Genomic DNA, 19,697 nt, shown 5'->3' with positions numbered 1-19,697 from the left:
TATTTTTCCCTTGACTATTTCTCCAAGACCTTGACAACGACTCCTGATATGCTGATCGGTCGGTAATTTGCAACCATAGTCTTGGATCCTTCTTTATGCAGTGAAACTATTTTCCCCTCTTTCCACGCCTTCGGGACTAAGCCAGTCCCGAGACTCAGATTAAAGAACATGGTCAAGGGCACTGATAATTCATTAGCCGCTTCATGCAAGACCATTGCCGGTATACCATCCAATCCCACAGATGTATTCACATTAAGGTTCTGTAATAGACTATTCACCTCCACTTCATTCATCACAATTCCCATATAAACTAATGGTTCCTTCATTTTTTCAACGTCACCACCTGGATGATGCATGGAAGCTGGGCAAGAGCGTGGTTGACAAGGGTGTTAGAGCTAGGTTCTTTACTTGGAGAGTATTAAATGAGTGGAATAAGCTTCCAGAGTCTGTTGTGGGTGCTACGACCGTGAATGAGTTCAAGGCAAGGTATGATAGATACTGTGTGAATGTTGAATAGTTGTTCTTGACATGATGTTAGGGCCTCCCTCGATGAGTCTGTCGACTCCTTGGAGTTTCCCGGAACAATAATAATAATAATACTTTTGCAAAGTGCACGCTCAGTAACTCCACTATATCGACTGATTCAGTGAACTCTTTACCATCGTCATTCCTTAAAATCATTTTGCCATGTACAGTTTTTTTTCTTGCTTGCAGCATATTGAAAGAACTGTTTGGGATTCTCTTTTGCCTGCATAGCTAGTTTCCTTTCACAATCGGCTTTTGCTGTTTTTACCACACTCTTTACCCTTCTGGCCTGCACTTTATACCAAATTATAGATATGGAAATCAACAATGCAGAAAGCACACAAAAGAGGCCAGCCAGCCCTGAAGAAGTAAATATAAAAAAACCAAAACCAGCTGAAATTGGAAAAATAAAGTCAACTTCAGAACCCACAAAGTTCCATCATGCAAAGGCCAATGCACCTATATTGCATCTCTTAAAAGATTTCCCTGAGGAGGAGGCGAGACTACGAAAAGCAATAGAAACATTCGGAGACATTCAACTGATACTCACAGGACAAAACGGGCCAAGAGTCGTCAGTGCAGAATGGAACGACGTGTTTGTCGAGAATATAGATGAAATCACTCCTGAAAAGATCGTTGGTCTTATCTATGCAGAGGACGACGTGGGACTAGCACTGCACAGAGGCCTCTACATGCTACACCACGTCCGTGGAAACAAATTAGCAGATCTCATCATTAAAACCCACAACAATAGACAGCAGGAGGATTTAAACCTCGCCTAACAAGTCAGTCGACTCGTAGTATCGATCTGCCAGAGAGGGAAAAAAAAAAAAAAAAAAAAAAAAGAAAATCTGGTTTGTTTTTTCTTCTTTTTGTCCTCTTTCAGATTAGAATTTTTGTTGTAAAAAAGGTCTATATCTATTTTACACAGGAGGGGTATCCTGAGAACCTGGGCTGCGAAGGCTTACACCGAGGCGGTGCAGCTCCTTGTGGGCTGCATCACCCAGGCCAGGCTCTGCCCCCGCTCTTCTCAGTATTAAACTGGTCATTCAGGTTGAAATTTCAGAATTTACCTAGTTTCTTACAAATTGTCATATGTAATTTTTAACGTTATTTACTAGTTCCTCTTTTTCATGTGGTGCTTCTTTCATTTGTTTTTCCCCACTTTCCTCAGGCAGACACCTGAAGAGGTGACTGACCGGGGAAAGCTGAAAAGAACGGATGGAGGGAGAGAATGTCGGAGATCTGCTTGGTGCTGACATTTAAGTCAGGCCAAGTAGATCGACTGAGGCCTCTTTTAACTATCTACTACTATCCACTCTATCTTTTCTCCTCCTCTCTGACTATCAAGCTGACTCTCAGCACAACTTTTTTTTAAATCTAAAGAGGCCAGTGATGAAAGGCACGAACTCCCATTCTACCTCAATAAAGGTCGAAACTGGTCTGGGTGGTGGCCTCTTGCCTTTAATACAAAACATCATGCATCCCCTTCTTGGAGATGTGTTTTGGCATTAAGGGTAAATATTAAGATTAGTGATCAGCTAGACTTGCATCACTTGCAGGTGCAAACTTGACTTGTTTGTCTGTTTGCTTACTTGGGAAATGGAGTAAAACCAGGTTTAAAATTGCTTGGTATTTTTAACATTTATTATACCCAAGGTAAAATACTTTCTACATTTATATCTCCTCCAGAGATTTTTATTTAATAAGGTTAGAACACCTTATGGCAACTTGTTCTGGTAAAATACTTATACTTATATAAGCTCTGTATTACTAAATCTTGGTATTTCTAGCCTAGCTCCCACTGATGAGACCTCAGTGAAGGTTGAAACCGGTCTGGGTGGTGGCCTCTTGCCTTTAATACAAAACATCATGCATCCCCTTCTTGGAGATGTGTTTTGGCATTAAGGATAAATATTAAGATTAGTGATCAGAGCTTATGCTACCTTTACCACGAGTTGCCGTGGTCTTGCACTATGTGTAGGATCAGCTAGACTTGCATCACTTGCAGGCGCAAACTTGACTTGTTTGTCTGTTTGCTTACTTGGGAAATGTAGTAAAACCAGGTTTAAAATTGCTTGGTATTTTTAACATTTATTATACCCAAGGTAAAATACTTTCTAATTCACATCTGTACTGGCTTCTCTACTGTAATCTCTACTGGCTTCCTTTTACCAGCTGCTGATTTAACAAACAGATGTGTTTAGGCATTAATTGCTCTCAATATGGCTCACTCAGATTGTTAACATGGCTTCTTATACACCAGATAGTTTACTCTTTAGATACTTTTAAAAAAGTTTTTTTTTTTTAAATTAAAATAAAAACAACAGACCAGAATTAACTATTGTTAACTTTTGAATTTATTTATGTTTGTTCTGCACACACTTCCTTCTTCAGCGATATTCTTAGTTTCTTATTCAGTGAGAGTTCTCTAAACATTAAATCCATTATTAACTGTGAAGTTTCAACAGAAATTTGATGTTAAATAGCACACATTTTTTTTTATGCTGCATGTAATCAATTCCATTAATATTAAGGCATACAAAGCTTTATATTATATTAATTTTACTTATTTTAATATATATATCTGATCCACACATGAAAGGCTACAAGACTTATAGCATATTAGTGCCATGTGTGGGCAAGAAGAAAGGAGGAATCTGTTCACATTTTGCTTGAACAGCTGAGAGTTGTAATCTTTGGGGAAGGTAGAGTAGGGAGACTGTTTGAAAGGAGACAGAATGAAAGAGGAGGCAGTGAAGTTGGTTCGGTTCAGTTTCAAGATGGATTGTGAAAGGGTGTTGGTTAGCAGTGGCTCTTGTTTTAATGATTTTGTAGGAGAGTGAAAGAATAACAGTGGCCAGTTCAGCAGAGGACTGTCCATGAAAGTATCTGTATAAGGGGTACAAGGCAGAAACTGAACATCTGTGTGTGTGTGTGTGTGTGTGTGTGTGTGTGTGTGTGTGTGTGTGTGTGTGTGTGTGTGTGTGAGTGAGTGAGAAAGAGAGAGAGAGGGGGGGATTGAAATGGGTTTGTGAGAGAGGAATCATTAATTAGCTGGATTACCCTCTTCTGAATAGAATCAAACGATCTTAGAGAGGATTTTGGTGCTCCACCCCAAATATGGACAATATTCCATGGCTGGGCAGATTTGGGCTTTATATAGAGTTTGTAGCTGTGAAATGTTGAAGTAATGTCATGTTTGAAAAAGAACACCAAATTTTTTGGAAGCTGTAGAAGCTATAGTTGAAATGTGGTTGTGACAGGAAAGATCAGAGGTGCAAGTCAGTCCATGTGAAGAAATCTGATTGTGCTTGGATATCTCAGTATAACTGAAGGTAAGGGGGAGTGATGTGAGCTCTTTCTTGCAAGAGATCAGATAGAACTGAGTTTTGGTGGCATGAAGTTTGCAAGGTTGTCCTTGCCCCACTGGATTGTCATACTGCTAGTTTTTTTCTTTTTCTTTTTTTTTTTTTTTTTGTCTGCAGGAGCACATATGGCCATGCTGTAACACACTGTCACCAGGTATTGTATTCTTTCATATAATAACAAATTATAGCTTGCAGTGTTATTATGTAAACATGGGATTTAGTTGTTTATTATATTCTGGGATTTTCAAAATGAATAATATGAAATGAAAATATTGAAATATAAGTTTTGCTTTACAATTGTAAAAACTACTTTAGAAGCCTCTGAAATATTATTATTTTATTTTTAAATTTAAATTTTTATTATTCTTATAAGGACATTTTGATGGAGTCAGAAGACTCATTATGGATACACACAATACCTATCATAACCTCTTCTTAAACTCATTCACTGTAAGGGCACTCAGAACTAATTCTGGCAATTCTATTCCATTCAAGTCTATTCCACTCTCCAAGCAAAAAAATCTAGTCTGCATACATATTTACTGACCATGCGCTTACCGTGCTCAGGACTGGTCATCTGGATTTCTGTGGGATGAAGAAGAAGTGGTGGAGAGAACGAAACAGATGGGATATATTACAAATGTTTAATTACAAGGGGTCATCCCTGAAAATTGAGTAAGAGTGTGGTTAGCAAGATGTAAAGACTAGATTTTTCACTTGCATAGTGGTGAATGAATGAAATAGGTTTGCCGACTATTGAGAGTGCTTTTTCAGTCCATGCATTCAAGGAGAGGTATGATAGTGTGTGGATTTCTGTGATGAATCTTCAGACTCCATGTAGCTTCCATGTAATAATAATAAAAATAATGAATAGATATAGTTGTAGGTCAGAGGTATTCCTTGCTAGGGTAATGAAAATAACTAGAGGACTGCTGCAGTGATGAGAATAATGTAGTGTTTCCATTATGTAAAGCTCTAATCAGACCATGTTATTTGGACACAAAATAACAAAAAAAAAAAAACCCACAAAATCTTACTGAAATCTTTTTACCTCAATTTCACCAACATTCATGGCATAAATGCAAACATAAATGATATACATCACCACTTACAAATTTCTGAGACCTTGCCTTCTATTTCTGATTAAACCTCAGTGCAATGAATTCTGGTCTCCAACCACTCTCCATGATAACCTGCTTCTCACTTTCCCCTTCTCACACCCTTATACAGTTTCTGTTAATGGCTTCTAGTTCTACTCTTGCCTTTCTCTACTCTATGAAATATCTTCTCCATGTTAATCTGTCACCTTTAATATGTTGACATTAACATGTTGGTGACATGTTAATGTCACCAACTTATGTGTCTCAATCATATCCACTCTTCTTCTATTCACAAGGCTCTGTAAATTTCATTCCTTCATATCTGACATTCCATAAACCTAACACTAACTTAGTAAATCTTCTATGGACTTTCTCCACTACATCCTTATCCCCCTTGTAAACTAGGTGACCAAATCTGCACGTAGTAGTTCATATGTTGCCTGATCAAAGCCTTATACAAGAGAACCGTAACCTCTTTGTTTCTGCGCTTTGTTTCTCTCTTTAATTTATGAAAGCTCCACTTATATGTCCACTCATATAGTCTATTCAGATCCTCCTGCAAGGCCACAATTTCTACTCTCCCTTTCATAGCCTTTTCCTACTTTGCATCATCAGCAAATAGCTGCACATCTCCAATTAAGCTGGTCTCAATTTCATTAATGTTCCTAATCTGGTTTAGGAACATTAAACAAGAATGTTCCTAAACCAGATCCCTCTGGCATTCTACTAGTGACCTTCCTCTTTTGGGATACTATTCCACCATACACAACCTGTTGATACTTGTTCAACAGCCAATCAACTATGCAACTTACTAATCTGTTATCTAATCCCATTTGTTTCAGTTTAGCTACTAGCTTGTCATGTGGCAGTCTATCAAAGGCCTTTGAAAAATCCAAGTACACCACTGTATTGGGATGCTCTTACAATTTTCCTTTACAATACATTTCCTTTATCAAGTAAATTTGTCACCTTGTTGCTGACATTTCCAGTAATGTATATCCAGACTTTGAATCTCAAATATCAACCTGGGTAACCATTGTACATCTCATCTGACATCACCACTTACAGAATCCAGACCTGACTTGTAACTAAAAAAAAACTCAATTACTAACCTCAATGACTATTGCATATTTCAACTGTCTGGCACTATACTATACGTGATTCCATTCACAACAAAAGTTGCATCACAATTCTTTGCCACTGGGTTGCCTTTATGCAGTTCAAGTCTCCAAAGTCTTATACCAGAGAAGGCCAAATATAGACTCCTGTTTTTGATCTTCTTCAGCTTAAAGGTTAATTATTCCATTAAGTTACATTTCTCTATTTTTCTTAATGACTCACTGAATTCTGGAAATTGTTCTGATTTCTTTGGCTGTTTATCTCAGAAGCAAAATTACCACTTTAGATCCATTAAAGATCAACCAGCTTAGATTATCTACCTCTAAATACATGCTATCAAAAGTCATGAAGAAACCTATGCTGTTGCTCTTGCTCTCAACATCTTCAGAGCATTTGACTAGATCTGGTATTGAGACCTTCTGATGGTCAGTTAATAGAAGACAGAATTAAAAAAAAAAAAGAAGCAGATTTAGTCGGTCTGATGAAAAAGTATGTTGATGTTACTGGTTATGTTTTAACCATTTCAGTAGAGAATACCGATAAAAATACCTGTAGAAAGTGAAATATAACCAGTATTATACTGCTCCTTCCAACTTCAGATCCACTGAACTTGTTTTGTTTTGCTTTTTTTATCCAATTGCCTCTATTCTCTAGTACATTTTTCCTCAATACAGACTCTTCCCAAAAAAAAATTAATAATAAATAAATAAAAATAAAATAAATAAAATAAATATATATACACACACACACACACATATCAATAGATTCCTTCTTCCTTAACTTTTGCCTGCACATGGCACCAGTGTGCTATAGATTCTACAATACCATGTGTGTGTGTGTAAAATTGACTTGGATACAGTTTGTTGAAGAGCATATGTTGGATTGAAATTGGGGTGTTTTTTTTTTTAACGGATTACACAAGCAGAGACAATAAGGCCCATCCCTGTAAGTTACACAAGGGAGGAGAAATTATAATTAGTAGTAATGTATTGCCTGAAAGGTTGAGAACTTATATTAGTATTTTTGTAGCCAGGTCAGATAATACAAATCTTGCTCAAGATATGATACGTTGTTTCTAAGGTTCTTGAAGTCTCCAGTTTGTAAGGTAATGGTCTAATGCAGATAATGAACATTATTATTACTATTACTATTATTATCTGACACCTTCAGGGAGTCCAATGAGTCATCAAGGGAGGGCACCTGCTCTACAACTCTTTTGTCTCCACCAACCAATTCACTAACTACAACGAACCGCAACTACCATCATCTACACCAATGCCATCTACCACCCACCACTAGTATTTTCACAATCACAAACATTCATGCTCATGGCAGGATTTGAACGCACAGCCTTTTGGCTGGAATCAGATATGCTAACCACTCAGCGAATCAGGCCAATAAATATGTTATAGCTCTTTAATTATTGATTTAATCTCTCTCCCCCTTCACCTCTCTCTCTCTCTTTCTGTCATGTTATTATAGGACCGTTTTTCATGAGTATGTGTGAGTGATTGAACACATATGCTTGGCTGGTGCTATGAATGGATAAATTGTTCTCTTTGTAAACTTGATTTGGAATTTTAGTTAAATGCATTTTTATTTTTATTATTTCTATTTTTATTAGATGAAAGTAGCTTATCAAGATAACCTGCCTGTTCAAGATAGCACTCATATGCTGAAGTTGAAATCTGGATACAGTTTAGCTTCAGAAGATTGGAGTACTGAATATTATTCTGTACCGAGAAATGGACTTATAAAGCTAGATTTTTATACACCTCATGATGATATAAATGTTTTATCCATGAGAGCTGAATTTTTAGGACAGACATATTACATTCCAACAATAGAAGCTGCTGTATCTCCCAGTAATAATTTTATTCAAGCAGTTTTGTTGACTGCAAATCCTAAAGCTCATGGGAGTATTGAAATTGAAGTAAATGCAACTGAGTCCTTGAATCACATTGTATATGAGGTTTGTGTTAATATTTAATATAATTATTAAGAATTACAAAAATACCTTAATATAAATTTATTTAAGGGCTTTTCCTCTATTTATTTGGAGTATGTTTTTAACAATTCTTTATTAGTTAATATTCTACAAATTCTATAAAAATTCTACAAACAGATAGAGGGCACAGCCATGGGTTCACCACTTTCCCCACCCTTGGCCAACTTCTTTATGGAGACTTTTGAAGAGAAAGCCTTAAACTCAGCCCCACAAAAACCTACCATATGGCTTCGCTACTTTGATGATGTGTTTGCTATTTGGCCACATGACCCAGATTCACTCCTCTCTTTCCTAACACACTTAAACAACCAACACCCTAGAATCAAGTTCACCCTGGAAAAAGAGGAAAACAATAACCTCCCCTTCCTAGACACACTAGTCACCCGCCAACCTGATGGAACCTTGGTTTTCTCAGTTTATAGAAAACCCACCCATACAGGCAGATACATTCACCAACAATCCCATCACCCCCCCCCCCTCACAACAATATGGAGTTATTAAGACACTATTCAACAGGGCAAAAATAATCTGTTCAAATGATCAAGCCCTAACCACTGAACTAAATCACATCCATGACACTTTCTCACCCAATGGCTACCCCCCCCAAAAAAATCCAGAGAATACTCACAACCCACCACCCCCTCCCCTTCACAAAAAAGATTACTCTAAATCCATCACCATTCCCTACATCCGAGGCACCTCTGAAAAAATCAACAAAATCTTAAGAAAACACGACTTAACCACTTGTTATAGACCACATAGAAAATTGGCATCCCTTATCCGGTCCACTAAAGACCAACCACTTCCCCTAGACCTACCTGGTGTGTACCAGGTCCCTTGCAGCTGTAAATTGTCTTACTTTGGCCAAACAGGCAGGACAGCAAATATCAGAATCTCAGAACACAAGGATTACATCCAATTTCACCAGTACAGCCACTCTGGGCTTGCAGACCACGCTCTGGATACTCGTCACAGAATAAGATGGAAGAAAGCCACAGTCATACACCGCAGCAAGTTCAAGTATGAAAGACTATTCATGGAATCAGCCTCAGCCCTTAGGAATATGCCAAACCTCAACAAATTTGGATGCATGAGACTGCCCCAAATTTGGGAAACAATTATCAGAAGAACTTTAGCCCAAAGGCCAAGAACCACCAATATAGCCTGCCAGGGGGCACCACCAGGACTTTAGGAAAACGTTAGCTTCCTACCTTCAGTTCTCATTTGCTGTTATGTAGTACTTGTGTGCACGTGCCTTTGTATTAAGTTCCCAAGAAGATGGCAACGTGACGTTTGCCGAAATATCGGAAAGTATATATTAAAGTTTATTTAATTTATATTTCTAGTATACGCTATCAATTCCTTAAATATTAGTTATCATGTTTAACCAGCGTATAAGCCTCTCAACAAGAATAATGATCATCCATGGAGATTCCTTCGCATGCAAGGCCTGCCATTACGGCAAACTGAAGCTTAAATTATCCAGACAACTTAACCGTCTGGCATTCCTAAAACGCTGCCGGGATAATCGAGTTATCCCAAACTGTGTAAAATTTAAACACCGCTTCGTCTCACAGAAAGCTCTCCGTATCTACAACAGGCAAGCCAGGCTTTACTTTGGGAGCAAATTACCGCTACACGCGGTTCCCTAGCCGACATAAACAGAGCTATTTTAGTGCTAGAGAATGAGATTTCACATACGCTTAATCACGAGCTTTGGTCAGTCCTACATGACGTCTCGTGTACAGCAGCTAACAAAGAATTCGATCGAATACGGAACCGACATATCAACAAGTTTGATAAATTAATAAAGAACTCGGCGTCCAAACCTAAACTACAAACCAACACTGTAGTTAACCTTTCTTCAGTTATCTTGAAGCCTGAAGCACTCAATGCTCTATCACGTGGTCACAACTTCGCCATTGCTCCTAAGAAATTACCGGCCGAGGAATTAATGATCCAAATTGAACACGGAATTCGCCAACTTCCAAACCACATTGCCAACGATATTCGACTGGATGTAGCCTGTGTTCTCAAAAAAGCAAAACCTCCAAAATCCAACATATCTGTTAATGAATACAAGTCACTACAAGAATTGAAGAGAAACAAAGAAATAGTGATCACCAAAGCGGATAAGGGGAACGCCACTGTGGTACTCAACTTTAATGACTACACAGTTAAGCTCAAGGCTTTGCTATTAGATCGATCCACTTACCTCCCCATTAATTACTATCCACCAACTCACAAATTAGAAAACTCCATAGGCTCCTTAAGAAGGTTACTTCTTGGCCTGTGGAGGTTACCAACAGACTAAAACCATATAACTCTAGACCCCCCCCCCCCGCATATATGGGCTCCCTAAAATACATAAAGAAAATGTGCCATTACGTCCCATAGTGGATGGCATTGATTCCCCCACTTACAAACTAGCCAAGCATTTAGCCAAAGCGCTCTCACACTATACTGGCAACACACCATCACACATAAAAAACTCAGCCCACTTCAAAGCCAGTATAGAAAACCTTACAGTGCAACACAATGACATAATGGTCAGTTTTGATGTCTCCTCCCTATTCATGAATGTACCTCTCAAAGAAACCTAGAGCTAATCCAAGCTAAATTTCCTCCTGATATCTCAGCCCTATTTCAGTTTACAATAAACTCAGGCTATTTCGTTTGGCAGGAAAAATTCTACAAACAGATAGAGGGGACAGCCATGGGTTCACCACTTTCTCCACCCTTGGCCAACTTCTTTATGGAGACTTGAAGAGAAAGCCTTAAACTCAGCCCCACAAAAACCTACCATATGGCTTCGCTACGTTGATGATGTGTTTGCTATTTGGCCACATGACCCGGATTCACTCCTCTCCTTCCTAACACACTTAAACAACCAACACCCTAGAATCAAGTTCACCCTGGAAAAAGAGGAAAACAATAACCTCCCCTTCCTAGACACACTAGTCACCCGCCAACCTGATGGAACCTTGGTTTTCTCAGTTTATAGAAAACCCACCCATACAGGCAGATACATTCACCAACAATCCCATCACCCCCCCCCCCCTCACAACAATATGGAGTTATTAAGACACTATTCAACAGGGCAAAAATAATCTGTTCAAATGATCAAGCCCTAACCACTGAACTAAATCACATCCATGACACTTTCTCACCCAATGGCTACCCCCCCAAAAAAAATCCAGAGAATACTCACAACCCACCACCCCCTCCCCTTCACAAAAAAGATTACTCTAAATCCATCACCATTCCCTACATCCGAGGCACCTCTGAAAAAATCAACAAAATCTTAAGAAAACACGACTTAACCACTTGTTATAGACCACATAGAAAATTGGCATCCCTTATCCGGTCCACTAAAGACCAACCACTTCCCCTAGACCTACCTGGTGTGTACCAGGTCCCTTGCAGCTGTAAATTGTCTTACTTTGGCCAAACAGGCAGGACAGCAAATATCAGAATCTCAGAACACAAGGATTACATCCAATTTCACCAGTACAGCCACTCTGGGCTTGCAGACCACGCTCTGGATACTCGTCACAGAATAAGATGGAAGAAAGCCACAGTCATACACCGCAGCAAGTTCAAGTATGAAAGACTATTCATGGAATCAGCCTCAGCCCTTAGGAATATGCCAAACCTCAACAAATTTGGATGCATGAGACTGCCCCAAATTTGGGAAACAATTATCAGAAGAACTTTAGCCCAAAGGCCAAGAACCACCAATATAGCCTGCCAGGGGGCACCACCAGGACTTTAGGAAAACGTTAGCTTCCTAGCTTCAGTTCTCATTTGCTGTTATGTAGTACTTGTGTGCACATGCCTTTGTATTAAGTTCCCAAGAAGATGGCAATGTGACGTTTGCCGAAATATCGGAAAGTATATATTAAAGTTTATTTAATTTATATTTCTAGTATACGCTGTCAATTCCTTAAATATTAGTTATCATGTTTAACCAGCGTATAAGCCTCTCAACAAGAATCTTTATTAATTAATTCTTTTAACATGAAACGGAAGGTGTAATTAGATAATTTTTGGTAAAATTGAGCAACTACAAATTACTGGTTAAACATAATGTATAAATGCATTGATTTTGTTTAATCTCTTTTTTTTTTGTTTAATAAAAATGTTATCATTATTATTATCTTAAGGCCCCATGGAGTCAAAGACAACTGATTTAAGTGGTTCCTTTGTTATACACACAACTTATCATACCTGGCCTTAAACACAATCAAATTCCCTGCAGATACCATATTTTCATGAAATGCATTCAAATCATTCTCAACTCTCCCTGCAATAACCAACTTCTCACTCCTTTGCTCACATCCTCCTTATAAAGCTTCCAGGAATGACCTCTTGTTCTCCTCTAATCTCCCATCATTTTATGAAAAACCTCTTAAACATTAATCCTATAGCAACCCCTTACCAACTTGTACATGTCTATCAAATCACCCCTTTTCCTTCTATCCACCAGACCGTAAATTGCATCTTCTCAATCTTTATTTCATACTCAACATTACAGAGATCAGAAACTACCTTAGTTTTCAAAAGGTTTTCATCCTTTTGAAAGCCAGGTGACCAAATCTGTGCACAGTAGTCCATATGTGACCTAATCAAGGCCTTATACAATGGAACCAGAATCTACTTACTTCTACAAGTCGGTGTGCTCCTCATCATTGCAAGAATTCATTGTGTTGTCCTCACAATTTTGGCAATATGTACTCTATATTTTAGATTCTTTTCCACCATTACCCCAAGATCTCTTATATCCTCCACCTCCAACAATATAGCCCCACCAAGAGTAAAGTGTACATCCCATCTTTGTTTTCCAAATTTTAAAATGTTAAATTTCACAATATTCAACTGGTATCCTCACTCCCATACCCATTTACTCAATCTATTCAGGTCTTCTTGTAATCCCAGACCATCTGATCTACTTCTGATAGTTCATCCCAAATTCGGATCATCTGCAAATAACTGAATATTCACATCTAAATCTTCCCCAATACCATTAACATATAGGTTAAACAGCAATGGGCCTAAAACAGAACATTGATTGCACAAAGGTAAACCACTAGTGACTTTCCTCTTCCGGGATATTGCTTCCCTATACAGAACTTACCAATACCTATCAGATAGCCAATCTCCAATTCAATGCACTAGTCTAATATCCACCCTGCACTACTCTAGTTTGACTATCAACTTATCATGTAGTAATCTATGAAAAGGCTTTGAAAATCTAAGTATGCTACTGTGTCTCCATCTCCTTTGGCCTATCAAGCTGTCACTTTATTGTAATAAGTAAGTAGATTTCTAAAACATGACCTCCCTTTAACAAATCCATGCTGTCCATCAAAGAGAATGCCACTGTTGTGTTACCCAATTCTGGATTCTGTTTCTCACTCTTCAACATTTAACTACAACTGACACACACACACACACACACACACACACACACACACACACACACACACACACACACACACACACACACACACACACACACACACACAGTGGCGTAATGAGGGTATGAAGCACCTGTGGCAAGTGTCTAACTTGCTCCCCACCCTGCAACCCAGAAATGACAAAAATGTTATACGTTTTGCACCCCAAACCTAGTTGTGCCTGTGCCAGGTGCCTCTTTCGCCATGCCCTCGTTACGGCACTGCACACAGGCCTATAATTTGCTGCTTGAGTTTTATCACCTCCCTTATGAAGCAACACAATCCTGCCTTCCTTTCACTCCTTTAGAACTTTTTCTAATGTAAGACTCATTATATATAACTATATCAAGGCAAATGACATCTCCCAGACAAGTTCAAAATACATGGTGATATTTATTCAAGTCCCACAGCATTGTTAACATCATGTTTGCATAATTCCCCATATAACTCATGGCCCATTTACAGTCAGTCTCTTCTCCTCATCCACTGCGCTTAAACTCTCCATGCTGTCACATTCACAAGAATGAAAATCCATTATGAACTGCTCATTAATATCTCAACTATATCCTCTACATCAGTTGTTCTCACACCATTTTCTCCAATCAGTGTCATCCTTCCATAATCATTCTTTTTCTCCTGGCTACATATCATAAGAACTCCTTTGGATTTTTTTGGCTCTGTTAGCTGTGTGCAGCACTTAGCTAATGAAGCTAAGTGCTGCACTTTTGTTACCCTTACCAACTGAGTTACCCTCCTTGCCTGTTTCTAATCACCATGGAGTTGATTATTACCACTCATATTATGTTGCCTCCATAATGCCTTTTTCCTCTGTCACATGCTTAATCTCTTCATTCGTCCATTTCACACCTACCTTACTTAGCCTTCTGACGTTTGGAATACATTGCTTCTACTAGATAGTTGTTGAATATCATCTAGGCAGCATTGATCTTCTTCTTCCTCATTTCATGCCAAACCTGCAGGCTGTCTCCTGAACTTTCATAATTACCAGACTTGTAATAAATTTAGTTTAATTCTTTATCCAGGTGTGAGCAAACAAAGTTTGCACCTGAAAATATCTTCAGGACTGAAGCAAGGTGGTGCAACTGTTGGCAACTAGGAGCAAAGGTGGACCAAGCTCTCATCACTCCTTGTCTCAGTATCTCCCACCATGCAAATATGAGACCATGCAGATACTGAGACAAGGAGTGATGAGAGCTTGGTCCACCTTTGCTCTGAGTTTTCAACAGTTGCACCACCTTGCTTCAGTCCTGAAGATATTTTCAGGCACAAACTTTGTTTGCTCACACTTGGATAAAGGATTAAACTAAATTTATTATAGTCTAACCAAGTGCAAAATAAACTTCCAATACCAGACTTGTAGTTTCACGTATACTCTTTCCTCATAGAGGACCTCAGACTGGTGACACCCACCGAGGTAATCACCTAATGGTCACTTCCACTAACTGGAGGGTGATTTGATGCCTCATTTAAAATAACATCCTGCGATGAGATGATCAAATCCAAGATCCACCCTCAATGCTTGTGTGCCCTCTGTTACATACTCCCTGTGGTAGTTTTCTCTCAAAAACTTGAGAAACTCATTTTCTTTACTTCTGGTTGTATCTCATCATTCCAGTCTATATTTCCATAATTAAAATCACTCATAATGATCACTCTTCTTATTATTAGCTTGGCTGATTTGATTATACATTTCATGGTCATCACAATCCACATTACCAGGTCTATAGCAACATCTGACTTATATTATTATTATTACATGACACCTCCAAAGAGTCCAAAACTCATCGAGGGAGGGCACCTACTCTACAACTCTGTCTGCACCACTCAATCCACCAACTACAGTGAACCACCAAGTATTTCAAGTATTTTATCTGATTTATATCAAGTATCACTTAAGTATTTCATTCTGTTCACCTCTTTTTCACACCATACTGCCTCAAACCACTGCCACTATTTCCCTCTTACATCTCTACCTTGTATGGACATAACTCTTTCTTTTTTATCATCAATAGCACTCCATCTCTCTATTTACTCTTTCTATCTTCATGAAATATGTCATATTCTTCTATCTCTAGGATGTCATCCTCATCCAAAATGTCTTACTTATTCCAACAATTTTTGGGTGAACATATTCAATCATTGCAACCATTTCATTTGCCTTGTTTCTTCGAGTACAAACATAACAGCTCATTCCTGGATCTATAACAAGTTTCACTGTTACCACTTATTAGATGTGATGTCTCCATACTTTCCTTGCACCATTTCTTTTTCTCATTATTCATCTCGGAGCCTTCTTCAAATCCAGCTGTTTTCCTTAGATCCCAGGTCATCCCCTTTCCTTTTTGTCTACCCATGCATTCACATCCTCTTGTCCTCTTGGAGCATCAGTCTTTCTCATGCTGTGTTCACCTGTCCACCCTGAATTTCCCCATTTCCCTCTTTGTCTTGCACACTTGTTTTCTCATTCTCTACATTCATGCTACCTGCTTCTTCATTCCAATGCACTACTTCAATCTCTCCTTCCTTACTCTCCCTCTGTTTCACATTGCTTCTTACTTGATCAGATTCATTCTCTGTGCTCCTTATATTCCCTTCAAGCAGCAATCTCTCCAAATGACTCACACCAAAACCTTTCAAATACAGTTATACAGTTCAGTTCATTCTTCAAACTCATTCCACACATTAATAAACTGCACTCTTTTCTTCTCACACATTTCTACTATCTTTTCTCCTCACACATTTCTGCTAACATATCATTCACAATCTTTTCTCTGCGCCTAATCTCATCACTGTCATACCTGGACAACACACTGACTTCTTTTCCTATCACACTATTATCCAATGCCACTTAAGTCATTTGTCCCAAATTACCACTACCAACTCTTTTGCTCACTTACTCCTTATATCTAATGCCTCAATCACTCTATTCATTTTACCTCCAGGAAAACAAACCTTACATCTGCTTGTTTACCACACCTTTAATAATCACATCCCCATACATTGCCACTCGTGGGTCTTTTGTTACCCCTTTCATGCCAATGTCATGCATTTCAATCTTCATCACTCTTCCATACATATCTACAATTTTCTTCATTTCATTCACCAACTCAGCTTGCAAATCATTTTTTCACTATTGTTCACTCTCTGTTTTGAAAGTGTAAGAAAGCTTTAAAATGAATCAAAGATGAGCAGGTTTCATAAGTGAAAGCTGTAGATTCAAATAGACAAATTTTATTTGATGAAAACATGAAAAAGTTTGAATACAAACCCCAAACATCAGAGATTCAGTGGCATACCTGGAAGAAAACATTGATTGATTCCACCAGAGAGGTGGTGGGGTTATCTGAAAGGATAGAAAAATCAAAGCTCCATGGTTGACTCAGAAAGTTAAAGAGGCAGTCAAAGAAAAGAAGCATGTTGAAAGTTCCTGGCAAGTAAGTCAGTTTATGCTATCAGAGAACACAAATAAAAATTTAATAAAGCAAAGAAGTTTGTAAAACTAGCTAAACAAAAGTTTCTATGTTCTTATCAAGAGAACATTTTGACAAATCACTTTGGCAAGGTGGTGATGATGATATTGACAGAAAGATTGAGAACACAATTGGAAGCATACCTTACAGATGAGCAAGCAGGATTTTGGAAAGATTGAACTACAATTCAACAGATTTTGACAATGCGGTTGATTGATAGCAGAGAAAGCTAGGAAAAAAAACAAAAACATATATACTTTGTTGATTTTCAGAAGGCATTTGGCAGTATTGATCAGAAAGTGACATTAGCAGTGCTAGAATCCTATGGAATTGATAGAAAACTAATAGCTATATTAAAAAATGTTTATAAGAATGCAGTTGCAGCAGTTAGAATAGGTGATGATTTGGATAAATGGTTTATTGGAGAACAAGGTACTAGATGGGGGGGGGGGGGGACCCAATATTACCAAACATGTTCATCGCACATTTAGAAAGAGCAATGGATAAAATGAAGGGAGATGCAAAAGGATATCATCTCATTAGTATATGGGATGAGAATTAACAATCTGAGATTTGCAGATGACATTGTTATTATTGAAGAAGACAAAAGAGAACTACAAAAAACACTAAAACTGTTAAATGAGGAAGGGAAGAGATTTGGATTTGTTATGAACTTGGAAAAAACAAAGACACTGGTATTTGGTGAGAAGAACATGAAACAAAAGATACAAGTGGATGCAACTGATATAGAAAATGTAGAACAATTCACATATTTGGGAAGTAAAATGACATATGATTTGGAGACTGTAAAAAAGAAATAAAGATCAGGATTGCAAAGGGAAGAACAAATATGAAGGCCATGGATAACACTTGGAAAAGTAAAGTGATCAGCCTGCAAACAAAAAAGAGTACTGGAAACATGCATCTTTAGCAGTGTACTGTATGAATCTGAAACTTGGGTAATAAATAAGGAATCAAGAAAAAGAATTTTGACATTTGAAAGAACTTGTTACAGGAAGATTCTAAGAATAGGATGGGTACAGAAAATCACAAATGAAGAGCTCTATTGGAAGATACAACCAAAGGAGAATCTAGTGCAGAAGATTATACAATGGAAGCTGCAATTATTTGGACACCTCTGCAGAATGAGTGAGACGGAAGATTCATATTTTGTATTATGGATGGTGTAAACAAAAGAGGTAGACCATACAGAGAATGGATAGATGACATAAAGGACTGGTATGGAATGGGTTTACAGAAACTGTGACACTGTGCACTGGACAAAGAAAGGTGGAAGAAGATAGTAAAGGAAGCATTGGACACCAATGGACAGTGAACCCATGATTCGTGATGATGAAAGTGTCAATGCTGTTTGCTGTTTCTATGGTTTGGAGGGAGCCAAGCAATTTTGCAAGTGACTGATACTTCTGCATGGTACCACCTATTTTGGGAGGTATCATGAGAAAAAAGAAGTGGACAGTAGTGTACCCGAATATATTATTTGCGCTCTGACCATTTCCACAAGGTGAAGGACTTCCCATTCCCCAGCCTCCGAAAGAATTTTATTATTATTATTATTATTACGGGCAACTCCAAGGAGTCGACAGACTCATTGAGGGAGGCCATAACATCATGTCAGGAACAATTATTTGTCTTTCACACAGTATCTGTCATACCTCGCCTTAAACTCATTCACGGTCCATAGCACCCACAACAGACTCTGACAGCTTATTCCACTCATTTACCACTCTCCAAGTAAAGAACCTAGCTCTAACACCCCTGTTAACCACATTTTTGCCCAGCTTCCATGTATGACCCCTAGTCCTCCCACCACGAAATTTTTCATTGATTCAAAGGACGATGAGAATGGAGGTGAACCGATGTCAGGTTCTCTTGAGCCTTCAGCATCTAATGATGATCTGTATGTGAGCCATGGTGTTTCATCTTCACCACACATTCTCACACAAGAAGAACTGAACAATTTTGTTCGTGATCTGGAGCTGTCCAAAGCCAAAGTGGAGTTACAGGTCAAAACTTCTACAATGTAATCTTCTCAAGGAAATTGTCTATGCTACTTTATTTCACACTTGTCATAGCAGTTTGTGCCTTACTTCTGAAAGGAAGATGACCTTGTGTTTTGCTGCAATGTAGATCACCTGATGAATGCTCTTCAAATCAAATATGACCTACATGAATGGCAACTATTCATAGACTAGTCAAAATTGAGTCTCAAGGTTGTTGCTGCATAATGGAAACCATCCATTTCAGTTGGACATGCTGTCTACATGAAGGAAACCTACGACAACCTAAAACACAGCTGTTGGACCAGTAAATACTGCTGGCATCTCTGTGATGACTTGAAGGTAGTGCCTGTGTTGATGGGGTCTTCAGCTGGGATATATGAAGTACTGCTGTTTTTTGTGTGAATGGGACAGCTTAGCAAGGACTTTGCACTATGTGAAGAGAGACTGGCATGCGAGGAAATCTCTGAAGGTCAAAGAGAAGAATGTGCAACATCCAGCACTGGCAGAAACACACAAAATACTGGTACCACCTCTGCACATCAACTTGGTATGGTAAGAAACTTTATAAAAACCATGGAATGGACTTGATCAGCTTTGAAG

The 19,697-nt window shown here is 38.4% G+C and overlaps 1 protein-coding gene across 1 annotated transcript in view; it reads left to right on the top strand.

Annotated features, from left to right (window-relative positions):
• Positions 1-19,697, top strand: part of LOC150096624 (CD109 antigen-like) — a 930,782-nt gene that overhangs the window by 313,740 nt on the left and 597,345 nt on the right. Inside the window, exon 13 of the mRNA XM_090407963.1 lies at positions 7,740-8,087. Coding sequence (XP_090264089.1) covers positions 7,740-8,087 — 348 coding nt within the window. The remainder of the gene's footprint in view (positions 1-7,739; positions 8,088-19,697) is intronic.

This window comes from Typopeltis vanoorti, chromosome 18 (genome assembly GCF_054136105.1).
Source record: "Typopeltis vanoorti isolate ZY-2024b chromosome 18, IOZ_Tvanoo_1.0, whole genome shotgun sequence".
Taxonomy (NCBI): Eukaryota; Metazoa; Arthropoda; class Arachnida; order Uropygi; family Thelyphonidae; genus Typopeltis; species Typopeltis vanoorti.
Note: the sequence above shows the minus strand (reverse complement) of the source record. Positions and strands in the feature narration are given on the sequence as shown.